The sequence below is a fragment of the Trachemys scripta genome, chromosome 3 (assembly GCF_013100865.1).
Source record: "Trachemys scripta elegans isolate TJP31775 chromosome 3, CAS_Tse_1.0, whole genome shotgun sequence".
NCBI classification, from domain to species: domain Eukaryota; kingdom Metazoa; phylum Chordata; order Testudines; family Emydidae; genus Trachemys; species Trachemys scripta.
This window is the reverse complement of record NC_048300.1, coordinates 51,931,110-51,957,997: the sequence shown is the minus strand read 5'-3', so window position 1 is coordinate 51,957,997 and position 26,888 is coordinate 51,931,110. Positions and strand designations below refer to the sequence as shown.

At 41.1% G+C, this 26,888-nt stretch overlaps 1 protein-coding gene across 9 annotated transcripts in view; it reads left to right on the top strand.

Moving 5' to 3' along the window:
* The window catches only part of CDC42BPA (CDC42 binding protein kinase alpha), a 337,912-nt gene that overhangs the window by 215,964 nt on the left and 95,060 nt on the right, over positions 1–26,888 (top strand). For all 9 annotated transcript variants that reach the window (XM_034764724.1, XM_034764720.1, XM_034764722.1 and 6 more), the window contains exons 11-15: positions 3,261–3,383; positions 14,648–14,781; positions 17,372–17,614; positions 17,896–18,006; positions 23,523–23,770. In XM_034764724.1, the coding sequence (XP_034620615.1) occupies positions 3,261–3,383; positions 14,648–14,781; positions 17,372–17,614; positions 17,896–18,006; positions 23,523–23,770 (859 nt within the window). The remainder of the gene's footprint in view (positions 1–3,260; positions 3,384–14,647; positions 14,782–17,371; positions 17,615–17,895; positions 18,007–23,522; positions 23,771–26,888) is intronic.

Sequence of the window (26,888 nt, the reverse complement as noted above, 5' to 3'; positions counted from 1 at the left end):
GGGGAGGGTTGGTAGGGGATCTCTGTAAGGGTGATGAAGAGATCCTGGCTGTCGGGGAAATCAGCGTTGTGAGCGCTGTCGACTGCCTCGTCCTCCTCATCTCCTTCCTCATCTTCCCCGTCCGCTAACATGTCCGAGGATCCGGCCGTGGACACTATCCCATCCTCAGAGTCCACAGTCAGTGGTGGGGTAGTGGTGGCGGCCGCACCGAGGATGGAATGCAGTGCCTCGTAGAAACGGGATGTCTGGGGATGGGATCCGGAGCGTCCGTTTGCCTCTTTGGTCTTCTGGTAGCCTTGCCTCAGCTCCTTGATTTTCACGCGGCACTGCGTTACATCCCGGCTGTATCCTCTCTCTGCCATGTCTTTAGAGATCTTCTCATAGATCTTTGCATTCCGTCTTTTGGATCGCAGCTCGGAAAGCACGGACTCATCGCCCCACACAGCGATGAGATCCAAGACTTCCCGATCAGTCCATGCTGGGGCCCTCTTTCTATTCTGAGATTGCACTGCCATCAGTGCTGGAGAGCTCTGCATCGTTGCCAGTGCTGCTGAGCTCGCCACGATGTCCAGACAGGAAATGAGATTCAAACTGGCCAGACAGGAAAAGGAATTCAAATTCAAATTTTCCCGGGGCTTTTCCTGTGTGGCAGTTCAGAACATCCGAGCTCTTACTGCTGTCCAGAGCGTCAACAGAGTGGTGCACTGTGGGATAGCTCCTGGAGCTATTAGCGTCGATTTCCATCCACACCTAGCCTAATTCGACATGGCCATGTCGAATTTAGCGCTACTCCCCTCGTCGGGGAGGAGTACAGAAGTCGAATTAAAGAGACCTCTATGTCGAACTAAATACCTTCGCGGTGTGGACGGGTGCAGGGTTAATTCGATGTAACGGCGCTAACTTCGACATAAACGCCTAGTGTAGACCAGGCCTTAGTATTAATCCCTGTGGAGTCCCATTAGAAACAACACCATTCAGTGATTTCCCCATTAACTACTTTTTGAGATCTGTTAGCTAGCCAGTTCTTAATTCATTGAATGTGCTTTATTGATACTGTTTAGCACTAATTTGTTAATCAGAATGTTGTGTGGTATTAAGTCAAATGCCTTACCGAAGTCTTAATATATTACATCTATACAGTTGCTTTTATCAGCCAAACTTGTAACCTCCTCAAATAATGTAATCAGGTTTGTTTGACAAGACCTATTTTCCATAAAACCATTTTGATTGGCATTCATTATATTCCTACCCTTTAATTCTTTATCAGTTGATTTCCAAATCAGCTTTTCCATTATTTTGGCCCAGATTTATGTCAGGTTAATGGACCTCTAGTTTCCTGCTCGCCCGTTTTGAATAATGGCACAACATTAGCACTCTTCTAGTCTTCTGGAATTTTCATGATTGTCTAAGCGTTATTCATAATTAACATCAGAGGGCCAGAGATCTCCTCAGACAACTCTTTTTAGGATTCTTGAATGCAAGTTTATCTAGGTTTTCTGAGCCAGGATGACCTGACCACCACAAAACACAGGACGCTCCTCACCTCCTCCCCGCCCCCCAAAGAAAGAGCTAGATAGTATGCAGTGATAGATACAAAAGGGTGTCTAATTATCATCATCATCACCTGCACCCAAAATACTTGGTTCCATTTCTCCACAGGTTTTTTTACCTGCACGGTAAGCCAATAGTTTTTTGTGGAGCCAGGCGCTAGCCTGTGCCCAACTCTCCCCAAACCCGGTAGCTTTTGCTCAGTAGGTGTTTGTTCCATCTCCTGCCCCTGATTTTTTTCCTTAGACACAGCTCCAGTCTTCCAGAGCACTGCCTCATCCTTCTCTCTCCTCCTTAGAATGAGCTGGTTCTCACTTATATAGACCCATACCCCTTCCACTCCCAGCAGTCTTTGAGAGGACTACTAATTGGAGTCAGCTGCTTGGGTATTTTGTTTTTGTTTTCCTTCCCTCCCCACATGTGACAGTTCACTCTGTTGCACCCTATTAGATATTGTGTAACTTCTGTTATTAATGGACTGGATAGTACTTCATCATCCCCATGTGATACAACCACACCATCCTGTTTCTTTCCAATACAGAACAAAAATATTAATTGAACACTTCTGCCTTTTCTTCATGATTAACATTTTGCCATCTCTTTTGTTCCCTAGTATACTTTTAAAAACCTTTTTGTCCTTAGCCTTGCTATCTATGGATTTTTCCCTGATGTTGTTAACTTTCCTTGTCAATTTTCTGAACATCATAACTTCTAATTTATATCAATTGTTATCTATTCCCCCTTTTTCAATTTAGTAGACATTGTTTTTTTTATTTATAATTTCTGTCTTCCCTCACCCACCAACCAGGATGGGCTTTTAGTTGAAGATGTTTGATTGTGGAATCATGGCTTTTAGCCATCTAATAAACTCGACTTCAAAAATCTCCCAATTTTCATTCACATTTTTTGTCTAAGCTTTTCCTCTCAATCAGTTTCACTCATAATTTTCTTGAGCTTTGGGGAATTACCCCTTTTGAAGCACCAAGTGTATATATTACTGGTTGGAACTGTCTTCTTTTTGCTCACATTGAATGTAATCAGTTCATAATCACTGGTCCCTAGGCAACCACCAACTTTTGGTCCATGATTAATTCATCTTTATCCATCATAATGATGTCCTTCCCTCATGTTGGATGTAATATTTTTTGTGTCAGAAAATTATCATCTATAATTTTTAGAAACTCTAATGATGTTTTACTACTGGCTGCATTAGACCTCCAGCATGCATTTAACAAATTGAAGTGCCTTGTAACAACACAATTTCCCCCCATAAACACATTACAGACAGGTGTTTACAGAGTAACTCATCCTGATCTCTACTTTGATTTGATGGTCTGCTGGTTAACACCTTGATCCATATGCATTAAAGATCATGTGCTTCTGAGTTACCAATTACTTGTAATTGTGCCCTTAGTGTACAGTGTCACTCTCCCTCTCCCCCCACCTGTGCTATCTTTCCTGAACAGGTTATAATCAATGCTTTTAACATTCCAATTAAAGCAGCTGGAATCAGTAAGGTCAAGTGTATCAAATTTCTTCTCGTCAGTTGAATTTTCAATTCCTCCTGTTTTTTTCCAGTCTCCTACCATTGGTATAGAGACAATTTTGTGCACTTCTCCACTTATCAATAGTGTCACTTTCTTCTGACATCTTAAAGAATATATTGGGGGAGTGTGGAAGGCTTATCTCATGGTACTCTTCTTTGTTTTTAGAATCCACCCAGACAGTCCAGGCTTTACAGTATTCAACTGTGGATGGTCCAATAACAGCAAGCAAAGATCTAGAAATTAAAAGCTTAAAAGAAGAAATTGAAAAGTTAAGAAAACAGGTAACCGGTAAGTCTCAAGTATTTATATACAATCTTTCAGTGGAAAAGATTTACTTACAAAGTTATCATGAACAAGGGAAAAAATGACTTGGTTATTGAGAAAAACACTCCTTTTCAGAGTAATGCTGATTTCATAAGAGAGCTTAACAGCATCTACTTTTTGATGTCCCATCTTAAATTTACCATTCAGCAATAACTACCGAGAAAAATGTTTTCCTTCTCATTCTATTCCATTTATATATCTGCCATTTTGTACACATTTATCATTGAGGACCTGATTCTCCTTTACTTATTATGCCCACTGTAATTCCTTTGACTTAAATTGAGTTCCTAATTTACATGATTATGAATCAGGCCCTAAAAGAGTAGCCGTGAAACCTCAACTCTAATTTGCATTGCTATAATTTTTTCTAACGGTATTCTCAGTAATAGATTAAGTCTTTCACTTGCCTTAATTGTTGTGAATGTACAGCAGCAATTTAGTGCTCAGGTTTTTCTGCAAAGTCACAGACATATGTGTACGCACAATAGCACTTCTTGCTGTCCAATCCCTTGCTGCATTACTGTATTCAAGCAATAAAGTGAAACTGGTAAATATTACTTTTATGTTCTTGTTTATGTTTGTAAACCCAAGAAGTGTGAATGCATTGTGGCCTGCCAGCCTTAGCAGATTTTAAAAACTGGAAGTAAGCATTATTTATATCACTTCATCCTTCTTGCTGAGTAATTTGGTGCCATTGGAGCGTGTGGTAAATTCTTGAGTGAGTTAAATTTGGCACCTGATATTTCAAGCATAATGGGCTGTGGTCATAATTCCGATTATAATCCTACTTGCTTTAAAATATGTTTAAAATCAACAGTGTGTCAGCCAGTATGCAGTCTCATAGTTTTCTTTACCATTTTAAAGTGCATCCAGCAGTTTGGCTGCAGTAGTGGAATGAAATTAAAAGATTTTTTGTTTTATCTGAAATATCCTAATGTGTAGATATTTTTTTCTGAGAATTTAGCTCTGCAGAAAGGCTTTTTCTGGCCAAAACAAGTGGAGATGAATGAATCAAATAACTATGACAACTGAACTTTGTTAAAAGGGAGGTTAAAATTTCATATTACTTGTGTAAAACACATATCCAGGTTTTAGGGATTAAGCATAAATTTATGAATAGTGTTCTGTCATATGGAAAACACCCCTTGTTCCAAGAAATGCGCCTGAGCTGAACTCTGGAATTCAGATCCAACTGTAAATACAGGGTTTTGAGATTGAGATCATGTGTCTGATAAATGGAATCACTTACCATTGCACTTGGTGAGTCATTGGCAGTGACAATGAGACATTCTAATGATCTGTCTGTGTCTAATATGCAAAGCATAAAAAAATTTGCACATGAAAGATGATTGCTTTGAAACAGGCAATAGAGATCTAGACAACTTTTTTCCTCACTACATGTCTCTGCATCTTCCTCTGTCTTGGTGGTAAGGAGATGGCTTTGAATAAAGTTTCTACATCCTGAAGTTTCCTAGTTTGAGACATGATGTCAAGATGTTTGGCCCAAATTTTGTCTAATCTGTTAAATGGGATAGTATGTAGGGATTATCCACTGGATCCTAATTTTTCTATCGTATCTGCAGCTCCATCAGAAAGTCACTAAGCTATATCATCATCTAATTATTTTTAGCTTCATTTGACTTTAAAAAAGTAAGTTAAGAAACAGAGTTGAATGCATTGTTGCTGACACCTGTGAGGCTGGTGTGCAAAGAAAAAGGAACTATGTTGGCTTTGGCTTTATTAGAAATGCGGGTAAAAACAACTGCTAACATGTACCATATGCACAAGAATTATGGGCCAAACAGCCACCTATAAAACTAGCCGTTGAGGGTGAAATGAACAATATCTCTCAAATGTCCCAAAAGCTGCTGGACAGAGGAAGGTTGTACCTATGAGTGTGTCTAGACTTCAAGCTGGGAGTGTGATTCCCAGCTCAAGGAGACATACCCACACTAGCTCTCATCGAGCTGGTGCACTAAGAATAGAGTGTAGGTGTGGCAGCACAAGAGGCACAAGGGGCTAGCCTCCCCAAGTCAGAGAGGCTAGGTACGTACACGGGCCAGCTAGGCCCTCCTGCCACTTGTGCTACTGCGGCTGTGCTCTCTTTTTAGCGCAGCAGCTTGTCAGAGCTGGACATTGCATCCCTCAGCTCCTCAATGGCGTCATCTCCCTTTCCTCTACAGACGCCTTTATATGAGAACTTTGTATAGTTTGGGCCATGCAAGTTATGGAGATCATGGTCAGGAAAGAATTTTTCTGCATGGTACCTTCTCTTGCCATTGTAGGGGGGTAACATTATATTTTAATGCATACATTAATGTTGACTAGAGCAAGGGGTGAATCATTGATTTTTTCAGTTCATCCAGCAAACCGAAAAATCAGAACAAATAAGAAGTTTGCTGAAAAATTCAGAACATTTTTGGAAGTGAACTAGAAAAGTCTGGTCACCTTTTCTGTGGGTGGGTGAGTGTTTCCTCTTATAACCTTTAGCCCAGTGGTTGGGGCACTTGCTGGGGATGTGAGAGACTCAGTTTTGAACCCCCATAGGAGAAGGAACTTAAATTCGGTTCTCCATCTCCCCCCACTCCACCCCCAATGTGTATGCTAACCACCAGAATATAAGATGTTCTAGGATTAGCCTCTCTCAATCTCTCCTGTTGAAGCTGTTCCACTTTATATAATACAGTACTTAAATATTCATTGGGCCAAAGGGAGTAAGAACGACGCTTTAGCCTGGTGATCAAGGATATGTGTAAACGGGGGGAGGGAGGGGAAACCATGGCAGCGAGTCTCAGAGTCCAGGTCAATTGACTCAGGCTCATGGGGTTTGTGCCATAGGGCTAAAAATGGTGGTGTAGGCATTCCTGCTCAGGCTGAAGGCTGGGTGCTGAAACCCACCACCCTCACTAGGTTTTAAAGCCCAGCTCCAGCCTGAGCAGGAATGTCTACACCGCCATTTTAGCCCTGTATTATGAGCCTAAATCAGGTGACCCAAACTCTGAGACTCTATGCTGTGGGGATTTTTTGCAATGTAGACATACCCTAAGGCACTCACTTGGAAGGCAGGAGATGTGGCTGCCAGATTAAGAGGAGAGATTTGATTCCACATCTTCTACCTCCCAGGTGAGTGTCCTAATCACCAAGCTATAGAGTCATTCTTATTCTCTCGCCCATTGACCCAGTGAATATTTATATAGTTATACAACATAGAACAACTTCAACAGGAGAGATTGAGAGGGGCTCTAGGCTATTCTGGGATTAACCTGGTGCTGAGGGCATTTACCTGGGAGGGGAGAGACCCTTCCCTACTCCAGTGAATATTTATATAAAGGACAGGAGAGACTGAGAGCTGTTGACTAGTCTGAGGTGGTCCACTGGCATTCGTTCTGTTCTCCCCTTACCATCACTTCCCTCCTCAGATGTGAGAGTTTTTAGGCCTCTGCAGGGTTCCTGGCAGAACTCTGTGCTCCTTTAGTAGCCTGCAGAGGACAGCCCCTGGTTCTCCATAACCTTTACATCTATGACACTAAACCCTCACATTATTGCTGAATTTTTCAAGTAACTAGCTTGTCTATGGTTTTTCCACAAGAAGGAATGTTATGGCTCTAAATCAGTAGGGTAATATATTCCTTTGGCATGCTTTTTAGTCAGGGATATAAATAATTCACTGGCAACACAGTTAGTATAAAAAGTAGATGACGGCATCCTTTTAATTTACCAGATCTGTAGCATAAATGGAATCATTGATTTAATAGATTTAAATGTGAAATCCACTCCTCTGATGGTCTGTGAAATTAAGTTACTTAGCTGCTATCGCCTCACAATACTTCCTATCTAACAAAGCTAAAACCTATCATAAAGATATACATGAAGCAGTGGGTGGCAAGGTGGGCAGATACTGTCTTTTATTGTACCGACTTCTGAGACTGAGAGAAATAAGCATTCGAGCTACACAGAGCTCCAATAAAAGATACTACCTTACCCACCTTGTCTCTCTAATATCCTGGGACTGACATGGCTACAACAACACTGCATACAAGTATTGGGTGGGTGCATTAGTTGCAGCTGCAGAGTGCAAAGCAGCTGCTGGAATTCTAATATTGTCAGTTTTTCTGCTGGCTGGTAAACAGCAGAATTGCAACTAGAGCTGTCGATTTATTGTCGTTAACTCACGCAATTAACGCAAAAAATTCATCACGATTAAAAAAAATCACAATTAATCGCAGTTTTAAATCACACTGTTAAAAGACAGAATACCAATTTAAATATATTAAATATTTTTGGATGTTTTTCTACATTTTCAAATATATTGATTTAAATTATAACATAATACAAAGTGTACACTGCTCACTTTATATTATTATTTATTATTACAAATATCTGCACTGTAAAAGTGATAAAAGAAATAGTATTTTTCAATACACCTCATACAAGTACTGTAGTGTAATCTTTTTATCGTGAAAATGCAACTTACAAATGTAGATTTTTATTGTTACATAACTGCACCCAAAACCAAAAGAAGGTAAAACTGTAGAGCCTACAAGTCCACTCAGTCCTACTTCTTGTTCAGTGAATCACTCAGATAAACAGGTTTGTTTACATTTATGGGAGATAATTCTGCCATTCCAGAGGACATACTTCCATGCTGATGACGCTCGTTAAAAAAGTAATGTGTTAATTAAATTTGTGACTGAACTACTTGCGGGGAAATTATATGTCTCTCTGTTTTACCCACATTCTGCCATATATTTCATGTCGTAGCAGTCTCGGATGATGACCCAGCACATGTTGTTCGTTTTAAGAACACTTTCACTGCAGATTTGACAAAACACAAAGAAGGCACCAATGTGAGATTTCTAAAGATATTTACAGCACTTGACCCAAGTTTTAAATATCTGAAGTGCCTTCCAAAATCTGAAAGGGACGAGGTGTGGAGCATGCTTTCACAAGTCTTAAAAGAGCTATGCTTCTGTTTGGAAACTATGGAACCCGAACCACCTTCTATTGATGGCATCTGACTCAGATAATAAAAATGAACATGCATCGGTCCACGCTACTTTAGATTGTTATTGAGTAGAATCCATCATCAGCATGGAATGGTGGTTGAAGCATGAAGGGACATATGAATCTTTGGCCTGGTCCACACTAACCCCCCATTTCGAACTAAGGTACGCAAATTCAGCTAACGTTAATAACGTAGCTGAATTCGAAGTACCTTAGTTCGAACTTACCGCGGGTCCAGACGCGGCAGGCAGGCTCCCCCGTCGATTCTGTGTACTATTCTCGCCGAGCTGGAGTACCGGCGTTGACGGTGAGCATTTCCGGGATCGATCCCAGAACATCGATTGCTTACTGCCGGACTCGGAGGTAAGTGTAGACCTACCCTTTAGCACATCAGGCATGTAAATATCTTGTTACCCCAGTTATAACAGTGCCTGTTCTCACTTTTAGGTGACATTGCAAACAAGAAGTGGGCAACATTATCTCCTGCAAATGTAAACAAACTTGTTTGGCTGAACAAGAAGTAGAACTGAGTGGACTTGTAGGCTCTAAAGTTTTACATTGTTTTATTTTTGAATGCAGTTATTTTTTGTACATAATTCTACATTTGTAAGTTCAACTCTCATGATAAAGAGATTGCACTACAGTACTTTTATATAAGGTGAATTGAAAAATACTACTACTTTTATTTTTTACAGTGCAAATATTTGTAATAAAAATAAATATGAAGTGAGCAGTATACACTTTATATTATGTGTTGTAATTGAAATCAATATATTTGAAAATGTAGAAAACATCCAAAATTGTTTAAATAAATGGTATTTTATTTTTGTTTAACAGTGTGATTAATCACGATTAATTTTTTTAATCCCTTGACAGCCCTAATTGCAACATTTCCTTTATTCATCAATCTAAATTTTTAGAGCTAATAAACAGAATCTTGGACCTGTGAGTTCTCGAAGATTTGTGAACATGTAATAAAATATGAAAATACCAAGTATCTCTGTATTTTAAATTGCAAAGGCATTATTGGAAACTTTTTTTCAACTCAAGATTGAAATTCCCAAAATTAGTGAGACATGGATTTTTGTTACATGAATCCACTTGCTAGTATTCAGGTAATCAATGCTTTGAATTAAGTTGGGGGGAATTTCTGCACTCATAGTGCTAACTCTGTTTCGGGCTGGAGACTTTAGCCATAGAAAGTGTGTGGGGCAAGGCTCCTCTTTCTCTCAACCTACCAGAATGTATCCTAGGAAAAGGAGACTGTTAGTTTGACTATAGCACACATACTTCTCTGAGGAGAGTCAGAAGCCCATGGTGTCTCAGAGGAAAAAACTCTGGGGAGAAGCTGTTTTTCTTTTCATTTGAACACTGCACTGGACTTCATTAGTTTGACTGAAACTGTCAGTTCTCCTGGAAAAATCTGAAACACCAGTAGGGATGCCTGGAGGAGACACGTTGGTTGAGCTTTATTTCCTGTCTGTCTGTGTGTATGTGTCTCGGTTTGCTTGTTTGGACTTTGCCACCAGACCCTGGGAAGGGGCCATGTTCTCTATAACTCAGGCTACGATTTAGTCATGGGCATTTTTAGTAAAAGTCATGGACAGATCACGGGCAATAAACAAAAAGTCACTGGGGTCAGCCGCACTGGCTGCTGCAGAAATCATGGAGGCCCTGGAAAGTCACGGAATCTATGACTTCCATGACCTCTGTGAAAGACTCGCAGCCTTATCTATAACCCACAGTCAGGACTGGTTTTAGGCCAATTCAACCAATTCCCCTGAATCAGGCCCCGTGCCTAAGAGGGCCCCGCGCCCAAGCCCCGGTACAGCGTACCGGCGTGGCCCGGCTTCGCAAGGGGGCAATTTAAAGGGCCTGGAGTGCCCAGCAGGGGCTGGAGCCCCAGGCCCTTTAAATTGCCACCAGAGCCCCACTGCTGGAGCCCTGCGGTAGGGCTGCGAGGCTCTGGGAGCTATTTAAAAAGTCCGGGGCTCCAGCTGCCTCTACTGCCCCGGTCCTTTAAATAGCTGCCGGAGCCCCTCCGCTTCCCCAGGGCTCCCGCAGCTATTTAAAGGGCTGGGGCAGTAGAAGCAGGGGAGCCCCGGGCCCTTTAAATAGTCCCCAGAGCCCTGGGATAGCGGGAGCTCCAGCTGCCTCTGCTGCACCCCCAGTCTGCACCAGCCCCGCACCCCCTGCCCTGCCCACAGCCAGCCCCTATCTCCAGCCAGCCCCGCACCCCCTGCCTGCAGCCAGCCCCTGCTGCACCCCCTGCCCTGCCTCCAGCCCCGAGCCCCCTGCCTGCACCAGCCCTGAACCCTCTGTCCTGCCTGCATCAGCCCCGCCCCCCTGCCCGCAGCCAGCCCTGCACCCCCTGCTCACAGCCAGCCCCTGCCACACCCCCTTCCCACAGCCAACCCCTGCTGCACCCTCTTCCCTGTCTCCAGCCAACCCCTGCCGCACCCCCCCGTGGCCCTGCCCGAAGCCAGCCAGCCCCACACTCACGTCTGCCCATATTAGCCCTTCACTCCCTGCCCTACCTGCACCAGCCTTGCCCTGCCTGCAGCCAGCCCCGCACCCCCTGCCCAGTCTCCAGCAAACCCCTGCCGCACCCCCCTGCCTGAAGCCAGCCAGTCCCGCACTCCTCTGTCTCCAGCCCTGTCAACCCCTGCCACACACCCCTGCGACCCTGCCTGAAGCCAGCCAGCCCGCCCCACACACTCCTGTCTCCAGCCAGCCGCGCATCCCTTGCCCTGCCTCCAGCCAGCCCCATGTCCACTGGTGCCCTGCAGTTCCCAGGGCAGTAACCCTGCACACCTGCTTCAATGAGGAGGGTAGGGAGCAGCTGGGACCCACACATGTGCACACCACTAGGGTGACCAGACAACAAGTGTGAAAAATCGGGACGGGGGTCGGGGGTAATAGGATCCTATATAAGAAAAAGACCCAAAAATCAGGACTGTCACTATAAAATCGGGACATCTGGTCACCCTAGCACACCCCCAGGGAGTGGCGGGGACCCACACATGTGAAACGGAGCTCATTAATAACCGATCAACAGCTTATATGACGCAATGTACATAATATATAATTTTATTATTTATATAGTTATGGAAAGTAAATAATACATGGAAGAAATGAAAGGCTTTTTTTTTACATGTTTTTTGTTAGTCATCCCTGCCAGGGCCTCGTCGAAAATGTTCGAATTGGGCCCCGCACTTCCTAAAGCTGGCCCTGCCCACAGTCTGCTACAATATGAATAGCTTATAAATTCAAATAAGCCAGTGCTTTAGACATACAGTTATCTAGCATTTGGGCAGATTTTCAGGTGTGATGCTCTACACCATGGGCATTATTTGTACCTGAAGGTGGCTTAACTGGCCCAGGGAGGCTCACCCCAGTGTAAAGGTGATCCTCCACTGTCATTTAGTCAGCACGATTAATCTCACTGGGCAGGTTTAAACGAAGGGAATTGGCAGTTAACCATGTGGAGATTTTTCTTTCAGTACTCTACTTATCCATTAATAGTTTTCAGTTTCATTATGCACATCACTTAAGTAACCATGTGTGTATTTACTTGTACATACATTATGTGCTCCTCTCTCTGGTTGGAAATGATCATTTTTAAACTGCTCACGCAAAAATTTAAAGATATTAACAAAAAGAGAGGCAATATAGCTGTCTAATTTAGGGGATTCTCAATCTTTTTCTTCCTGAGCCTCCCTCCCCACCAATCCATGCTCTAAAAATTCCACGACCCACCTGTGCCACAACAACTGTTTTTCCTGCATATCCAGTAGATTAAAAGCCAGGGCTGGCGTTACAGGGTAGCAAGCAGGGCAGTTGCAAAGCTAAGTTGCTTGGGCTTCACCTTCAGCACTTGGTGGCGGGGCTTGGGCTTCAGCTTTCTGCTCTGGGCCCCAGCGAGTCTAACACCCGCCCTGGTCTCTGGTTTATTTTGGCAGACCCCTGAAACCTGTTTACAGCCCCCCAGGGTGCCCCAGTCCCTGGTTAAGAACTGCTGGTCTAACTTATTGTGAGTAGAGTACGATTACAGAAATAAGAGAGAAAAAAGAGCTATATGGTTACCTAATCTGTTCCCCGCCAAGGCATGTTTTTTTCCCACAATGTATACTTGAATGCCTTGTCTGGTCCAACTGTTGAAGTATAGAATGATCTGGGCTGCTCCTTATGTTCTGACTAATCTGATCCCATCCAATAAAAGTTTGTGATGGGACAGGAATGTTGCACTGTAGGTGTTTTCATATGCTTTTTACGGCATAGATTATAAAACTTGGCTATTGAGAAGAGATGGGCCCAAACTAAATACTTGTATCTGAACACTTCCAAACTTTGGGGGAGTTCAGACCAGAAGCAAGAGCCAACATTCCTGTTGGCCCTTATCTCTAAACACAAAGCCTAGGTCCTCTGAATTTTAAGAAAGTTCAGATTCACGCTTTGCAGTTTGGGCCCATCCCTGTGACTAATGAATTAAGCCTATAATTAGAGCCCTGCATATCTGTGAATAGCTGCTTTATATCCATAGATATCTGCATCTGGATGAAGAGTTCTTGTTTATCATTAAAATGTAGCTACCAGTTTTTGGTTCAAGTCTTTTACCTGCTTTCTTGACTAGTCTAATAGGGAGTACCTGTTGAAGATAGTGAAAATTAATTTAGAAATTTGTCAGATTCAGGGCTGTCCCCAATGAGACCTTCGTAAATCATGGCATTTTTGTCTATTCAGTCTTCCAGGAAATGACAACCAAACATATGCTTTCAATTTTTGAGGTTAAAGTTGTTTGGTTTGGGGTTTTTTTTTTGGTTCTCTAAGTCACATAGAAGAAAACTTTGAGGAATCCTTCATATTGCCAAAGAAGAAAGAAAATAGAGCTATGGAACAAAGTAGTTCACGCATAGAGGAGAAATTTATCTTGGCTCAGTATAGCTGCAGATAAACTTTCTTCTCCTGGTGACTTCAGAGTAGAATACATGAGACAGGCAGTTAATAATTTCTGGCATTGAGCTCTATCTGTAGTTTAAGCACATTCTTTTAAAGTTTTAAAATAAGAGTCAACAAATTAAAACAGTATAGAGTGTTTATAGGGATAAAAGTTAATAGTTATTCATCTGCCTATAAAATCCTTGTGCTCCAAAACTTGCAGCTCTTAAAAATTGTGTGTATGTATGTGTATTTGTATTTGGTTGCTCTAAGAGCCAGGCTGTTATGGTCGCATTTCTGAAAATGTAGTAAAAGTAAGGTCTTCAGGTTTTTATTAGAAGTGTGTACGTGTTTGTGTTTGTACTAGTAGATACAAGCATATGGAGTGATATCCTGGCCCCATTGATGTCAATGGCAAAACTCACATTGATTTCATAGGGCCAGGATTTAACCCACAGTTGTGTGATATATATCCAAATACGCACTTTTCAGAAAAGAGGTAGCAAAGAACAGGAATTAATTTATGATGCATTTTCCTTTCCCTCACAAACTTCTCAGTGGTCTACTATACTTTCTGCAATTCTGCTTTTGAAGTTGTATCTTTTGGGTATACTTATATTTGACATAATTTGGATATGCTTTGAAAATTACTTTTGTTTTCTAAGTGAGTAACAGTTTATAATAAACCATCCTCAGAAATATGTGCCTTCCTGTAGTTACAGTAATAATAAACAAAGCAGGTCACATAAACACAAATGCTGTTAACTCTAGAAATAAAACCATCTGAAAATAATTTGAATATCATCAACAGAAGAAGGCTTGCCAGCTCTTGAGTAACCCAGCATTTTTTTGCTGCTGCTTTTTGCTTGAGGGGGAAAGAAAAAAACATATCAGGATATAGTGTCATTTGAAATGTGTCAGGTAATATGCTGCATCCCCGTGTACAATAGCTAAAGACACATGTCATACTGTATTAAATTATGAAATGAGGTATTATTTGCCATATTATATCACATAATAAAATGACAATGTATGTCATTTGGCATATCACACTATAACATGATGTAACTGCGTCTGTTCCATCACATTAAAAACAAACATGGCAATCAAAAACCATAGATTTTTAAAAAGACCCCGAAACACCAACCCTAGTTTGAGATTATATTTGTCATACTACCTGCATAAGGGAAGGCAAATGAAAACAGTTTAGGTCATCCAAACTCTATGCTAATGGATAGTAAGCATGATTTCCTCTTAACATATTTAGCATTACCTTTTCTTTTTAGATTCCGGTCAGCTGGAACAGCAACTGGAGGAGGCCAGTTCTGCACGACGAGAATTAGATGATGCTTCTAGACAAATCAAGGCTTTTGAGAAACAAATTAGAGCACTGAAGCAAGAGAGAGAGGATCTTAATAAGGTACAAGTGCTTTGTCAGATACCTTTCTAGACAATAAAGCCAGTTTTACTTTTATTATATTTCTCTTAAAATGAGAGTTGTCTTAACATCTCATTTGCAGAGTAAAATTAATTAGAAGGTGATACAAATGTATCACTCATCTTCTGCATTCTGACTTCTTTTTTTGACACAAAGAGATTTCTTAAAGCATTATGTATACTGTCATATGGGTGGTCCTAGCAGATTGATTCCAGACCTTAAACAGATCCATGAAGTGATCTCTACGCTGGCTGCACAGAAAGCCTTTCTTGGCCTCAGATTAAGGTGATAATTAAAATGGCTAGTAGGCAAAGCATAGATGAACGACTACAGAGTAAGGATTTAATCTGAAATCTGATAAGCATTGTGGGAAATGTTGCTCCAGATATTCAAGAAACATTAGCTTTGTGATATCCAGGGGAGAGAGAAGGAAAATCTGCACATCTGAGGATTTAAGAAATAATTTGGAAGGAAAAACATCAATATTTTTCACCATTGCCATTTCTTCTCCTCGTCCCCTTATTTTTCTATATTTGCTCGGGCGGTTGCAATCCTCTCTCTTGGATGCAGATCTTGCTACCATAAATACATGCTTTTCACAATGAACTCTACATGGGGCTATACTTATAAAATCAACTTGGAAAAAGGATGTCATGCAGAATATGAAAACATGAAAATTAGTGCCCTGGATTCTGCTTTGGGTGCTAATTTACCAAGCGAAGTTAAAGATGTTGGTTTTGACCTACAAAGCCCTCAGTGTGTCTTCATATCTTCCAGAGAGACCATCTCTCCGTCTTCATGACAATACTGGGCATTAAGGTTCCCTTAACATGCTAGAAAATTTGGAAAATGCTCTTGACTTTGTGTAGCCAGCAAAATTGCAAATTATTTTTTTCCTATAATTCCTGTTGCATGCATACTCAGGCTCTCTTTTCCTTACTTCTTCTCCACTGGTTCATTTTGATTGTTTCATGACATCTAGCCAACTGTTGTGGAGACTCAATCTTACCACAGTAGCTGAGGTATATTATCCTTAGAGTTTACTCTGAACTCTGTCAAGCTGTTGTTATCCTGGAAGATAGAAGATATCCTCAGAAGATAGACTTCCCTATATGCCCATGTTCCTTTAAAGGCATAATTCTCTTGTGTTGGTGCTACTTGCTGCAGCATTCAATACGGTGGTGTAGTATATGTAGACTTGGCAGCATTTGATTTTTTTATTTTATAATTTCAACCAATAATATCAATGTTTATTTTGAGCATATTTTTTAGATTTTTATAGATTTAAATTTTCACATATATGCGAGGAGGGCAGTCACGCAATAATTATTTAACAACAGTAGATGGTGAGATTCAAAAAAGTTAACGCTTTGTAACCATTAAAACATAACTTGCAACATCACATGTCAAACTATACAAAGTAAATATTCTTAAATCAAACTCTAATAAGTTCTTAAGCAGCATTTTTCTTACTTGGCCTATCTGTAAATTTTGATTATTATAAATGGAAATATTTTTGTAGGTTTGTGTGTGTACAGCGAAATCATCATTTATTGATGTGTAGTGATAATAATTGAATCCTTCCAACCCTAAGTTTATGGGAGTTATAATGGGTGTGTGGAGGAGGTTGACTTCCAAAGGGTTTGTTTTCATTCACTTAACACTGCATTTTTTATTTGACAGCTAAAATAAATTAATGATGCAACTTTTTTCCTATTGCGGTTAAGTGGTACTGGAAACATAAGGCAGAGATCATGTATTTGATTAGAGCTTAAAAGTATTGAAAGCCTTTGCTTTAGATCTACATAATGGCCAAATTTAGAGTTGATATTTAGGGTTACCATACGTCCGGATTTTCCCGGACATGTCCGGCTTTTGGGGGCTCAAATCCCCGTCCGGGGGGAAATCCCCAAAAGCCGGGCATGTCCGGGAAAATCGGGAGGTCAGNCTCCCCTGCTTCCCGCGAATATTTGATTCGCGGGAAGCCTGAAGCAGGTAAGGGGGGGTGTGGGGGCAGGAGGCGCGACCCAGGCTGGCCCCCCGGCGTTTCCAGCCTGGGTCAGCTCGGGCCCTGGGGTGCCGGCCCCGGCCGACCACCCCTGGCCCGCGCTGACCCAGGCTGGAAACGCCGGGGGGCCAGCCTGGGCCGCGCCTCCTCCCCCCACACCCCCCTTACCTGCTTCAGGCTTCCCGCGAATCAAATATTCGCGGGAAGCAGGGGAGGGGGCGGAGACTTTGGGGAGGGGGCGGGGTTGGGAGGGGGTGTGGGCGGGGCTGGGGGCGGGGCCGGGGGCCGTGGAGTGTCCTCCATTTGGAGGCACAAAATATGGTAACCCTAATATAGATTGAAGCAATTCCACTGACTTCAGCTGATCATAATCTGTCCCACTACCTTTACAAAGAATTCTCACTGCAAGCACCTGGTCTGTGTCATATATTGTTACCAGTTTTCTATCTTTGGATGCATATATGTGGCTCCCATTCACTTAAGTGAAACCCTCATGCACACATCTAAAGGCAGAATTTGGCCCTAATGCTTTATAGGTTTATAACTTTTTTTTTTAAACTATAGGAACTGATGGAGTCTAGTGAGAGATTAAAATCCCAAACCAAAGAGTTAAAAGATGCACACAGCCAGCGGAAACTGGCCATGCAGGAGTTCTCAGAGATGAATGGGCGGCTGACAGACTTGCACTCTCAAAAACAGAAACTTACCCGCCAGGTCCGAGATAAAGAGGAAGAGATGGACGTGGTGATGCAAAAGGTGGAAATCTTAAGGCAAGAGTTACGGAGAACAGAAAGACTCAAAAAAGAAGTAAGTAGTGAAAAGGAGTTTGTAGAGTCTTTAAGGTGGTAATTATATGTGGAGGATTTTCATACAAATAATTCATGCTTACTTCACTGCTTTTTAAAAATATATTCAAGTCGTAGTCTGTACATCTTTAACTCTTTATTCATTTGATTGTTACTTCACATACAAAATCCAATTTCTCTTTAGGGATTTGAATTTTTCACTCTAGTCTTTAAAATTCAACTCTTACACCAAAAAATATAACTTTGTTTTGAAAAATAAGAATTCGTTACCCTTTTTTGTAGCTGGAAGTCCATGCTGAAGCTGCAGCTGCTGAGGCATCCAAGGACAGGAAATTGCGTGAGCGAAGTGAGCAGTACTCTAAACAGCTGGAGAGTGAACTGGAAGGACTAAAGGTTAGTCTTTTTTGGTTCAACGCCTTTAAAGTTAATAGCCAGCTTGGAGTTGAGCTGTAAAATTGCTTTCAGTACCACGAGGGTATTGTGAATTTGTGACCTCACTCTGTATTGAACTTAAAGGCAAATTTGTATGAAATTGTCTTTATGAAAGGCTATGTGAAAAACGAAAACTTCCCACAATCGCAAACTATTAACCAGTTCATTCTTTTCATGCTAAATGTTAGCTATGTTTAGAGGAGCATCTCTATCACAGTGACACCTGGGTTTTCTGTATTTATTCCTGGTCAATGACTTTCATAACTATTTGCTCACTTTACAAGTCAAAAGAAGTGTTTTGTAATGTTTGATTTTTCAGCATGAGTGAATAGTTGCATATAAACTTAATCAGCACATTCAGATCTCTGTGGAGATGTATTAAACATTCCTTTATAATTGCATATTTCAATTATATTTAAGTCTAAATAGAACCAAAGGTCTAATAACTGATGCTAACTGATGTCCCTGTAAAGGAAAATTTCCGAATGTATCGTTACATAGCTCAGCCAAGCATGGGGATGTACATGGGTGGCAGGTTTGTAGAAATTTTGGTGGTGCCCAGAACCCGTCCCCCCCAAACACCTCCCCCCCACCTGCCTAAGGCTCTGGGAGGGAGTTTGGGTGGGGGGAAGAAGTCTGGGCTGCAGGCCCTGAGCTGGGGATTAGGGTGCAGGAGGGATGCAGGTTCTGGGATGGAGTTTGGGTGGGGGAGGGGGTCTGGGGTGCAGGCTCTGGGATGGAGTTTGGGTGCTGGGTGCAGGCTCGGGGCTGGGCCAGGGGGTGGGGGTGCAGGCTCTGGGATGGAGTTTGGGTGTAGGCTCTGGGATGGGGCAAGGGGTGGGGGTGCAGGAGGAGGTGAGAGGTGCAGGCTCTGGGAGGGGATGCAGAGGGAGGGGGTGCAGGCTCTGGGAGGGAGTGCAGAGGTGAGGGATGTGGGGCTGAGGATGAGGGGTTTGGGGGGTGGGAGGGGGCTCAGGGCTAGGGCAGAGGGTTGGATGAGGGCTGTGGAGCTGAGGATGAGGGTTTCATGATGCAGGAGGGGGCTCAGTGCTGGGGTAGAGGATTAGGGTGTGGGGAGATGAGGGCTCTGGATGGGGTTATGGGGTTTGGGACATTGGAGAGGCTCAGGCCTAGGGCGGAAGGGCAGGGTAAGGGCAGCCTGCCCTGCCATTAGTGGATGGGGCGCACTAGGACCCTGCAGCAGCAGTTGATGCCGGGAGCCTGCAGGCTCCTGAGCGGGGGCAGCAAGTGTGAGCTGGGGGACACTCAAGGCAAGCACATGGGGGTGGCAGACGGGGCTGGGGGAGAGACCTGGCCCCAAACATTGGTGGAGCAGGGCCCCCTGGCCCTGAATATTGCTGGAGCCAGGGCACCACGAGTGTATATAACTCGCCGCCCCGGGGATGTAGGTCCCAATTCTGCAAATACTTAAATGTGAGAGTAACTTTATGCATTTAAATAGTCCCACTGATTTCAATGGGATTATTCACATGTGTTAGTATTTTCAGGATCAGGGATTTTATTCAAAGCACAAATGTTATCTCGTGGTTTGGTGTTGTGTGGTGTGCTCTGTAGATGTTCCACTTTCTGAAGATATATGCCTCAGAGTTGATGATTAGGAACATATTGGTTTTTTGGTTTCCATATGAAGGTGAGTATGCATTTAGGGAAAAACCATATTCTTATCTAAATCAGTAAGGTAATTAACCACTGAACATTTTATTTATCAAGGATGTGGTGGAGTCTTCATCACTTTAACTCTTCAAATCAAGATAGCACATCTTCCCAAAACATATGCAGTAGTTCCCTGTGAAGTTATGGGCTTGATACAGGAATTGCTGCGTGAAATTCTATGGCCTGTGTTAGGCAGATCAGATTAGATGATCATAAAGGTCCTTTTTGGCCTTAAAATCTATGAATAATAGTTTTGCCATTGATCTCTGCGGGACCCTTACCATCCACAAGACACTGTTCATAAACTCTTTTGTGCATATTTACAGTAGAACCTCAGAGTTATGAACACCAGAGTTATGAACTGACCAGTCAACCTCACACCTCATTTGGAACCGGAAGTATGCAATCAAGAAGCAGCAGAGACCGACAAAAAAAAAAAAAAGCAAATCCAGTACAGTACTGTGTTAAATGTAAACTACTAAAAAAATAAAGGGAAAGCAGCATTTTTCTTCTTCATAGTAAAGTTTCAAAGCTGTATTAAGTCAATGTTCAGTTGTAAACTTTTGAAGAATAACCATAATGTTTTGTTCAGAGTTACGAACAACCTCCGTTCCCGAGCTGTTTGTAACTCTGATGTTCTATTGTATTCATTTTGCCTTCCTTTCCTAAGTAGAATACAGAATTTAGGCCTTAAAAGAATCAGTTTGTCCCAAACACAGGATTCATAAAGCTGCTAGTGCTGCAAATCCAGCCTACCAGCTGGAAATGAAGCTGTGTTCCTTCTGCTTCATATATCTTCATCAGCAATAGAGTCTGGCATCAAAATTTAGATGGCAATTGTGGATGGTGCATGAGGCCGTATAAGACATAGTTTACTCTTTAACACCTCTATGGGTTCTGTAGTGCTGACAGTAATGAAAATTTGTTTGTGTTAGTAAAGTGAGCAGATAATGACTTGGATGACATGTAGTGAGAAGATACATGTAGAAATAGGTTACCATTTGTATTTGCTTTTGTAATCATAACAACAATTTGTTGTTGAAAATAGTAGAGATATAAGTAACATAAGACAAGGACTGTATTCCCATCAAAGGGCAAATATAACTTTCTTTAAATAACATTCCAGAAGCATTTTTCGATTTCCAAATTATTTAATTGTATTGCTACTATTATTACCAGTGTATTTCTATAGACCTGGGGTAGGCAGCCTATGGCACATGTGCCAAAGGCGGCATGCGAGCTGATTTTCAGTGGCACTCGCACTGCCCGGGTCCTGGCCTCCGGTCCGGGGAGCTCTGCATTTTAATTTAATTTAAAATTAAGCTTCTTAAACATTTTAAAAACCTTATTTACTTTACATGCAATAATAGTTTAGTTATATATTATAGACTTCTAGAAAGAGACCTTCTAAAAACGTTAAAACCTATTACTGGCTTGCAAAACCTTAAATTAGAGTGAATAAATGTAGACTCAGCACACCACTTCTGAAAGGTTGCTGACCCCTGCTATAGACGTTATAGGGTCTTCCACTTCCTGTTCGTTGCAGTAGACTTAAATGCAAATATCTAGTGCTGTTTCTTCCAACAAAAATTAAAAACCACATTTATTATATTGCTGAACAATTTTCATGGTTTTTGAATGTTAAAGTTAGGTCAGCAGAATTTCAAACTTTCTCTATTATCCCAAGCTATTTTTCTGGGAAGGGAAGGGTTAAGTGAACAGGATGGTGTGGTGTGAGAGTCTGAGTTGGGAGACTGAGGTTTTTGAACATCAGTCCCATTTGCATGTTGCATGAATTTTTTATTAATATTTTGCGCATATTCCCAGACCTTTTGGATAGCAACATTGTAAACAAATTTAAAATAAATAAATTAGGCATTTTAAATATTTAGACTGTATTTATACTGAAATTCCCAGCCCCACATCCCTTTTGCTTTTGTTGCCTAGCTGAGTAGCAACAAATTATTAAGTTAAGAAAAATAATAATATAAACAAAAATTGTATGGCCAATATGTACCGTATACCTATTCAACTTAAATGTATATATTTCATCTTCCCTATCAAGTTGTATCAGCCAGCCTTTTATAACCACAAAACCTTTAAATCACTTGTTTAAAACCCTTTGTATCACAAGTTTGGATTCTTGACATAACTAAGTCTGGTAAGATCTTTGATTTTTTCTCACCAATGATGATGATGATTCATCTACAAAGGGAGATACATGCCCTGAAACAAACCAAGCAAACTATAGCAGTGTCACTAAAGGTTAATCTCTCTGAAGCCAAGCAGAAAATCTTCTGTGTGTCCCCATGTAGCTAGAACATCAAAATAAATCATTTTTGTTTTGCTGTGGCTGAGTTAGATAAAATCTTGTGATGCTATAAACTGGAACTGCACAGCTCATGGATTCTGCATTCCCATGCTGACACTAGTTGCAAAGCTCATTTTTTCTTGAGGAGATCTCCAGCAGTCCTTGTATTCAAATCATCTGGACTTTCTTGCACAGCATGCAGCTAGCAAGTTCTGTTTAAGCATCAGCAGAAGTAAAGGTACAAAAGTCAAGCTGATTGATTCTGACTGAGAATATTCTAATAGTGCATGATACAAAGTGTCGTTATAACCAGGTACCCAAACACCTCAGGTGCATTAAAAGGTACAAGGCCAGTTTCAATCACCCTAAATAATAGGTCTCCAGTATAATTGCACTTCCTGAAGCCCAATTTGCTTTATTAAATGTTTTTTCTTTTATATATTTAAAAATAAGAAAAACAGTTTTCAGGGGGTTTTAAAAGAGAATTAGTACATGTTTTTATTTTAAAAAGTACTCTTGTGCTAAAAATGAGTATTGGGTTTTAATGTAAAATAGCAGAAGATTATTAATAGTGCCAATCTCATAGGCCACACCTGATTTTGAGCCTGATCTTGCTGCCACACTAATCAATGGCAAAACTTCCATTGACGTCAATGGGTGCAGGACTAACCTCTTGCATTCGAAACCAAGTTAAGCAATATGTAAGGAGCATTCAAGTAGCAGAGTATCTTGCCAAACAGCTCTCCAGCTCCCTAACTGACATAGAATGAAGTAGTACTAGCTGTTTAGCTTTTATGCTGTGATAGAAATGATAAATTAAATATGATGGGTCATGTTCTGGTGCTTTTTGCTATTCCTGAGTCAAGGGTACAAAATGATACAATCAAAATGGTACTTGGCACCAGCACTCTGACCAGCATTGGAGTTTCAGCACTGCCTCCACAAATTGTTCATTCTAGGAATTCAAGCAAGGGGACTTGTGTGTAGGGATTCAGAGGAGGACATACTAAAATATGTGGACTTTGGACCCAGGACCCTAACCCTCCTACTCCATAATGTCACTGAACTTGATGCTGTAAGCCTTCCAGATATGTGAACTCAAAAGATTTAGGGGGAACCAGGACTGGAATATACAAGAATTGAACCCTGTGATCTTTTTCTGACTGCATATATATGAATGCCAGAAGGTGGCCTGTTACATTTAAAATGGCAGTATAACCATATTGTACAAAGACCTGAAAATTATGCTATATTTAAGTGACTAGCTCACTGGTAAAGAGAGGAGTATCCGTCCTGACTCTGCTTTCACACTGACTTTTACGCAGTTGAGATAAATGTATATATTTAACTGTAGTCTATTGTATAAATTATACCCTCACAGCGTGCCTTCTATAAACATCAGCTTGTGTATATCAAGATTAAATTATTATTAAGATATGTTTGCGGTGATCTGCAGTGCAAGAAAACTAATTTTGAGATGTTCCTTTTATAGCAAAAGCAAGTTGGTCGCTCACCAGGCGTGAGCAGCACAGAACATCAGCAAGAGATCACCAAATTAAAGGCTGAGTTGGAAAAGAAGAGTGTTTTCTATGAAGAGGAACTATCCAAACGAGAAATAATACATGCTAATGAAATCAAATCCCTGAAGAAAGAACTGCGGGATGCAGAGAGCCAACAGCTTGCCCTCAAGAAAGAGATCATGATCTTGAAAGACAAGTTAGAAAAGACCAGGAGAGAGAGGTAAGTGTATCCCTGCAGCTCACCAGTGAACTCTAGACACCTTATATCTTCAAATGCATTTACAGACCACACCATCGCACCAGGGTTCTGGCTGCAGTCAGAGACATATTGGTATATCTAGTGTCATAGATGAAAATAAATAAACTTGAAATCCTTATGTGACGGGTTCCCCGCAGCGTGCCACCTGGATCTGGGGTACCATTGAGCCCTCTGACCCACGAGCCTGGGCTCCCTCTCACACTGTGCTGCTGTGACAAGCTGCAAAGCCCTCCAAGCTTGCACTGTCACCAGCATTCACACCAGTAGGGACACACCCAGCTGCAGTTACCTGCATGCTCTCTAACCACCAGCCTCCCAGCCTAGGAACTCAGAGCAGTATCATCCTACCTGGTCAAATCTGGCCAGTATATGGGTTTAACCTGGTCAGCCTCTCCCTCAATGTGAAGAGGACCATGCACACTTGTGGTAACCAAGCTGAGATTATCCCCAGACACCTAAGTCAAATGCACACTGGTTTGGATTAAAACATAAAATAAGTTTATTAACTACAAAAGATAGATTTTAAGTAGGGCTGTCAAGCGATTAATCGTGATTAATCACGCGATTAAAAAAATAGAATACCATTTATTTTAAATATTTTGGATGTTGACTACATTTTCAAATATATTAATTTCACTTACAACACAGAATGTAAAGTGTACAGTGCTCACTTTAAATTTATTTTTTATTACAAATATTTGCACTGTAAAAAATAAAAAATATATTTTTCAATTCACCTCACAAGTACTGTAGTGCATCCAATCTCTTTATCATGGCAGTTGAATTTACAAATGTAGAATTATGTACAAAACAACCTGCATTCAATAATAAAACAATGCAAAACTTTAGAGCCTACAAGTCCACTCAATTCTACTTCTTGGTCAGCCAATCACTCAGACAAACAAGGTTGGTTACAATTTGCAGAAGATAATGCTGCCTGCTTCTTGTTTACAATGTCACCTGAAAGTGAGAACAGGCATTCACATGGCACTGTTGTAGCTGGCATTGCAAGATATTTACATGCCAGATGTGCTAAAGATTCATATGTCTCTTCATGCTTCAACCACCATTCCAGAGGACATGCGTCCATGCTGATGATGGGTTCTGCATGATAATGAACCAAAGCAGTGCGGACTGACGCATGTTCATTTTCATCATCTGAGTCAGATGCCACCAGCACAAGGTTAATTTTCTTTTTTGGTGGTTTGGGTTCTGTAGTTTCCCCATCAGTGTTGCTCTTTTAAGACTTCTAAAAGCATGATCCACACCTAGTTCCTTTCAGATTTTGGAAGGCACTTCAGATATTTAAAACTTGGGTCAAGTGCTATAGCTATCTTTAGAAATCTCACATTGGTGCCTTCTTTGCATTTTGTCAAATCTGCAGTGAAAGTGTTCTTAAAACGAACAACATGTGCTGGGTTATCATCTGAGACTGCTATAACATGAAATATATGCAGAATGTGGGTAAAGCAGAGCAGGAGACATACAATTTCCCCCCCAAGGAGTACAGTCACAAATTTAATTAACACATTTTTTTTTAAATGAGCATCATCAGCATGGAAACATGTCCTCTGGAATGGTGGCCAAAGCATGAAGGGGCATATGAATGTTTAGCATATTTGGCATGTAAATATCTTGCAACGCCAGCTACAAAAGTGTCATGCGAACACCTGTTCTCACTTTCAGATGACATTGTAAGTAAGAAGCAGGCAGCAGTATCTCCCGTCAATGTAAACAAACTTTTTTGTCTTACTGATTGGCTGAATAAGAAGTAGGACTGAGTGGACTTGTAGGCTGTAAAGTTTTACACTGTTTTGTTTTTGAGTGCAGCTACGTAACCAAAAAAAATCTGCATTTGTAAGTTACACTTTCATGATAAAAGAGATTGCACTTCAGTACTAGTATGAGGTGAATTGAAAAATACTATCTTTTGTTTAACATTTTTACAGTGCTTATATTTGTAATAAAAAATAATATAAAGTGAGCACTCTGCTCTTTGTATTGTGTGTTGTAATTGAAATCAATATTGAAAATGTAGAAAAACATCAAAAATATTTAATAAATTTCAATTGGTATTCTATTGTTATAAGTGCGATTAATCCCGATTAATTTTTTTGAGTTAATCGCGTGAGTTAACTGTGATTAATTGACGGCCCTAATTTTAAGTGATTATAAGTGATAGAAAACAGATCAAACCAGATTATCTAGTAAATAAACAAAAACACAAACTGGGCTTAACATACTTGATGAAATAGCAAATTCTCACCCTGTGTGATAAACAGGCTGCTTTTGCCTTTGTTTTGCAGCTTGGGTTTCCCAGTTTTTCATACATAGGCTAGAAATCCCTTTAGCCAGGGACTATCATTTCCCCCAGTTCAGTCTTTGTTCCTCAGGTGTTTCCAGGTGTGTTGTTGTAGGGAGGTACACTTTTCCCACTTTTAAATCATCTTCCCACTTGCTGGAAAGCTCTTTTGCTGTGACCTAGGTCAAACAGTTCCCATTGTCGAGTGCTAACTCTCTGAGAGATTTCTATTGTATACAGTTCCTGGGGTAATCCTTATGTTTGTGTGCATTTCCACAAGAAGCCATTAACATTGTTTGGCCTTTTTACTATTGTACCTGAAAGGCTGCTTGTGGGTGTTTTCAACCTCACAAAATGTTTCAGTAACACATACATAGCCAAACTTCAGAACTTCACAAACCTAATAGCACAATAGAATGATACCTCACAAGGCATATTTTCTGCAAAACCTATCTTAATTATATGACAATGGTGAATAAAGGGGTGACTGGGTATCACACCCAATACTAGCCATCTTCAAAAGTATATGTGATGAGGTGGAACAGTTACTCTTCCTTGTGTCAAATTCTGCACTGTCTTACCACCCCCATTAAAGTAACTGGAGTTGCAGGGTTGTAAATCAGGGAAGAATTTGCCCCACTGTAGCTTAAATAATTTTTAGCATTTTTCCCTGTTTGATGTTTTCGTCTTTTCATTGGACAAATAATATGCTAGAGCTCAGTTAGTGCTTACACTTTCTGCTGGCCCGGGAACAATAGTTTAAGGTGGGCAGATGCT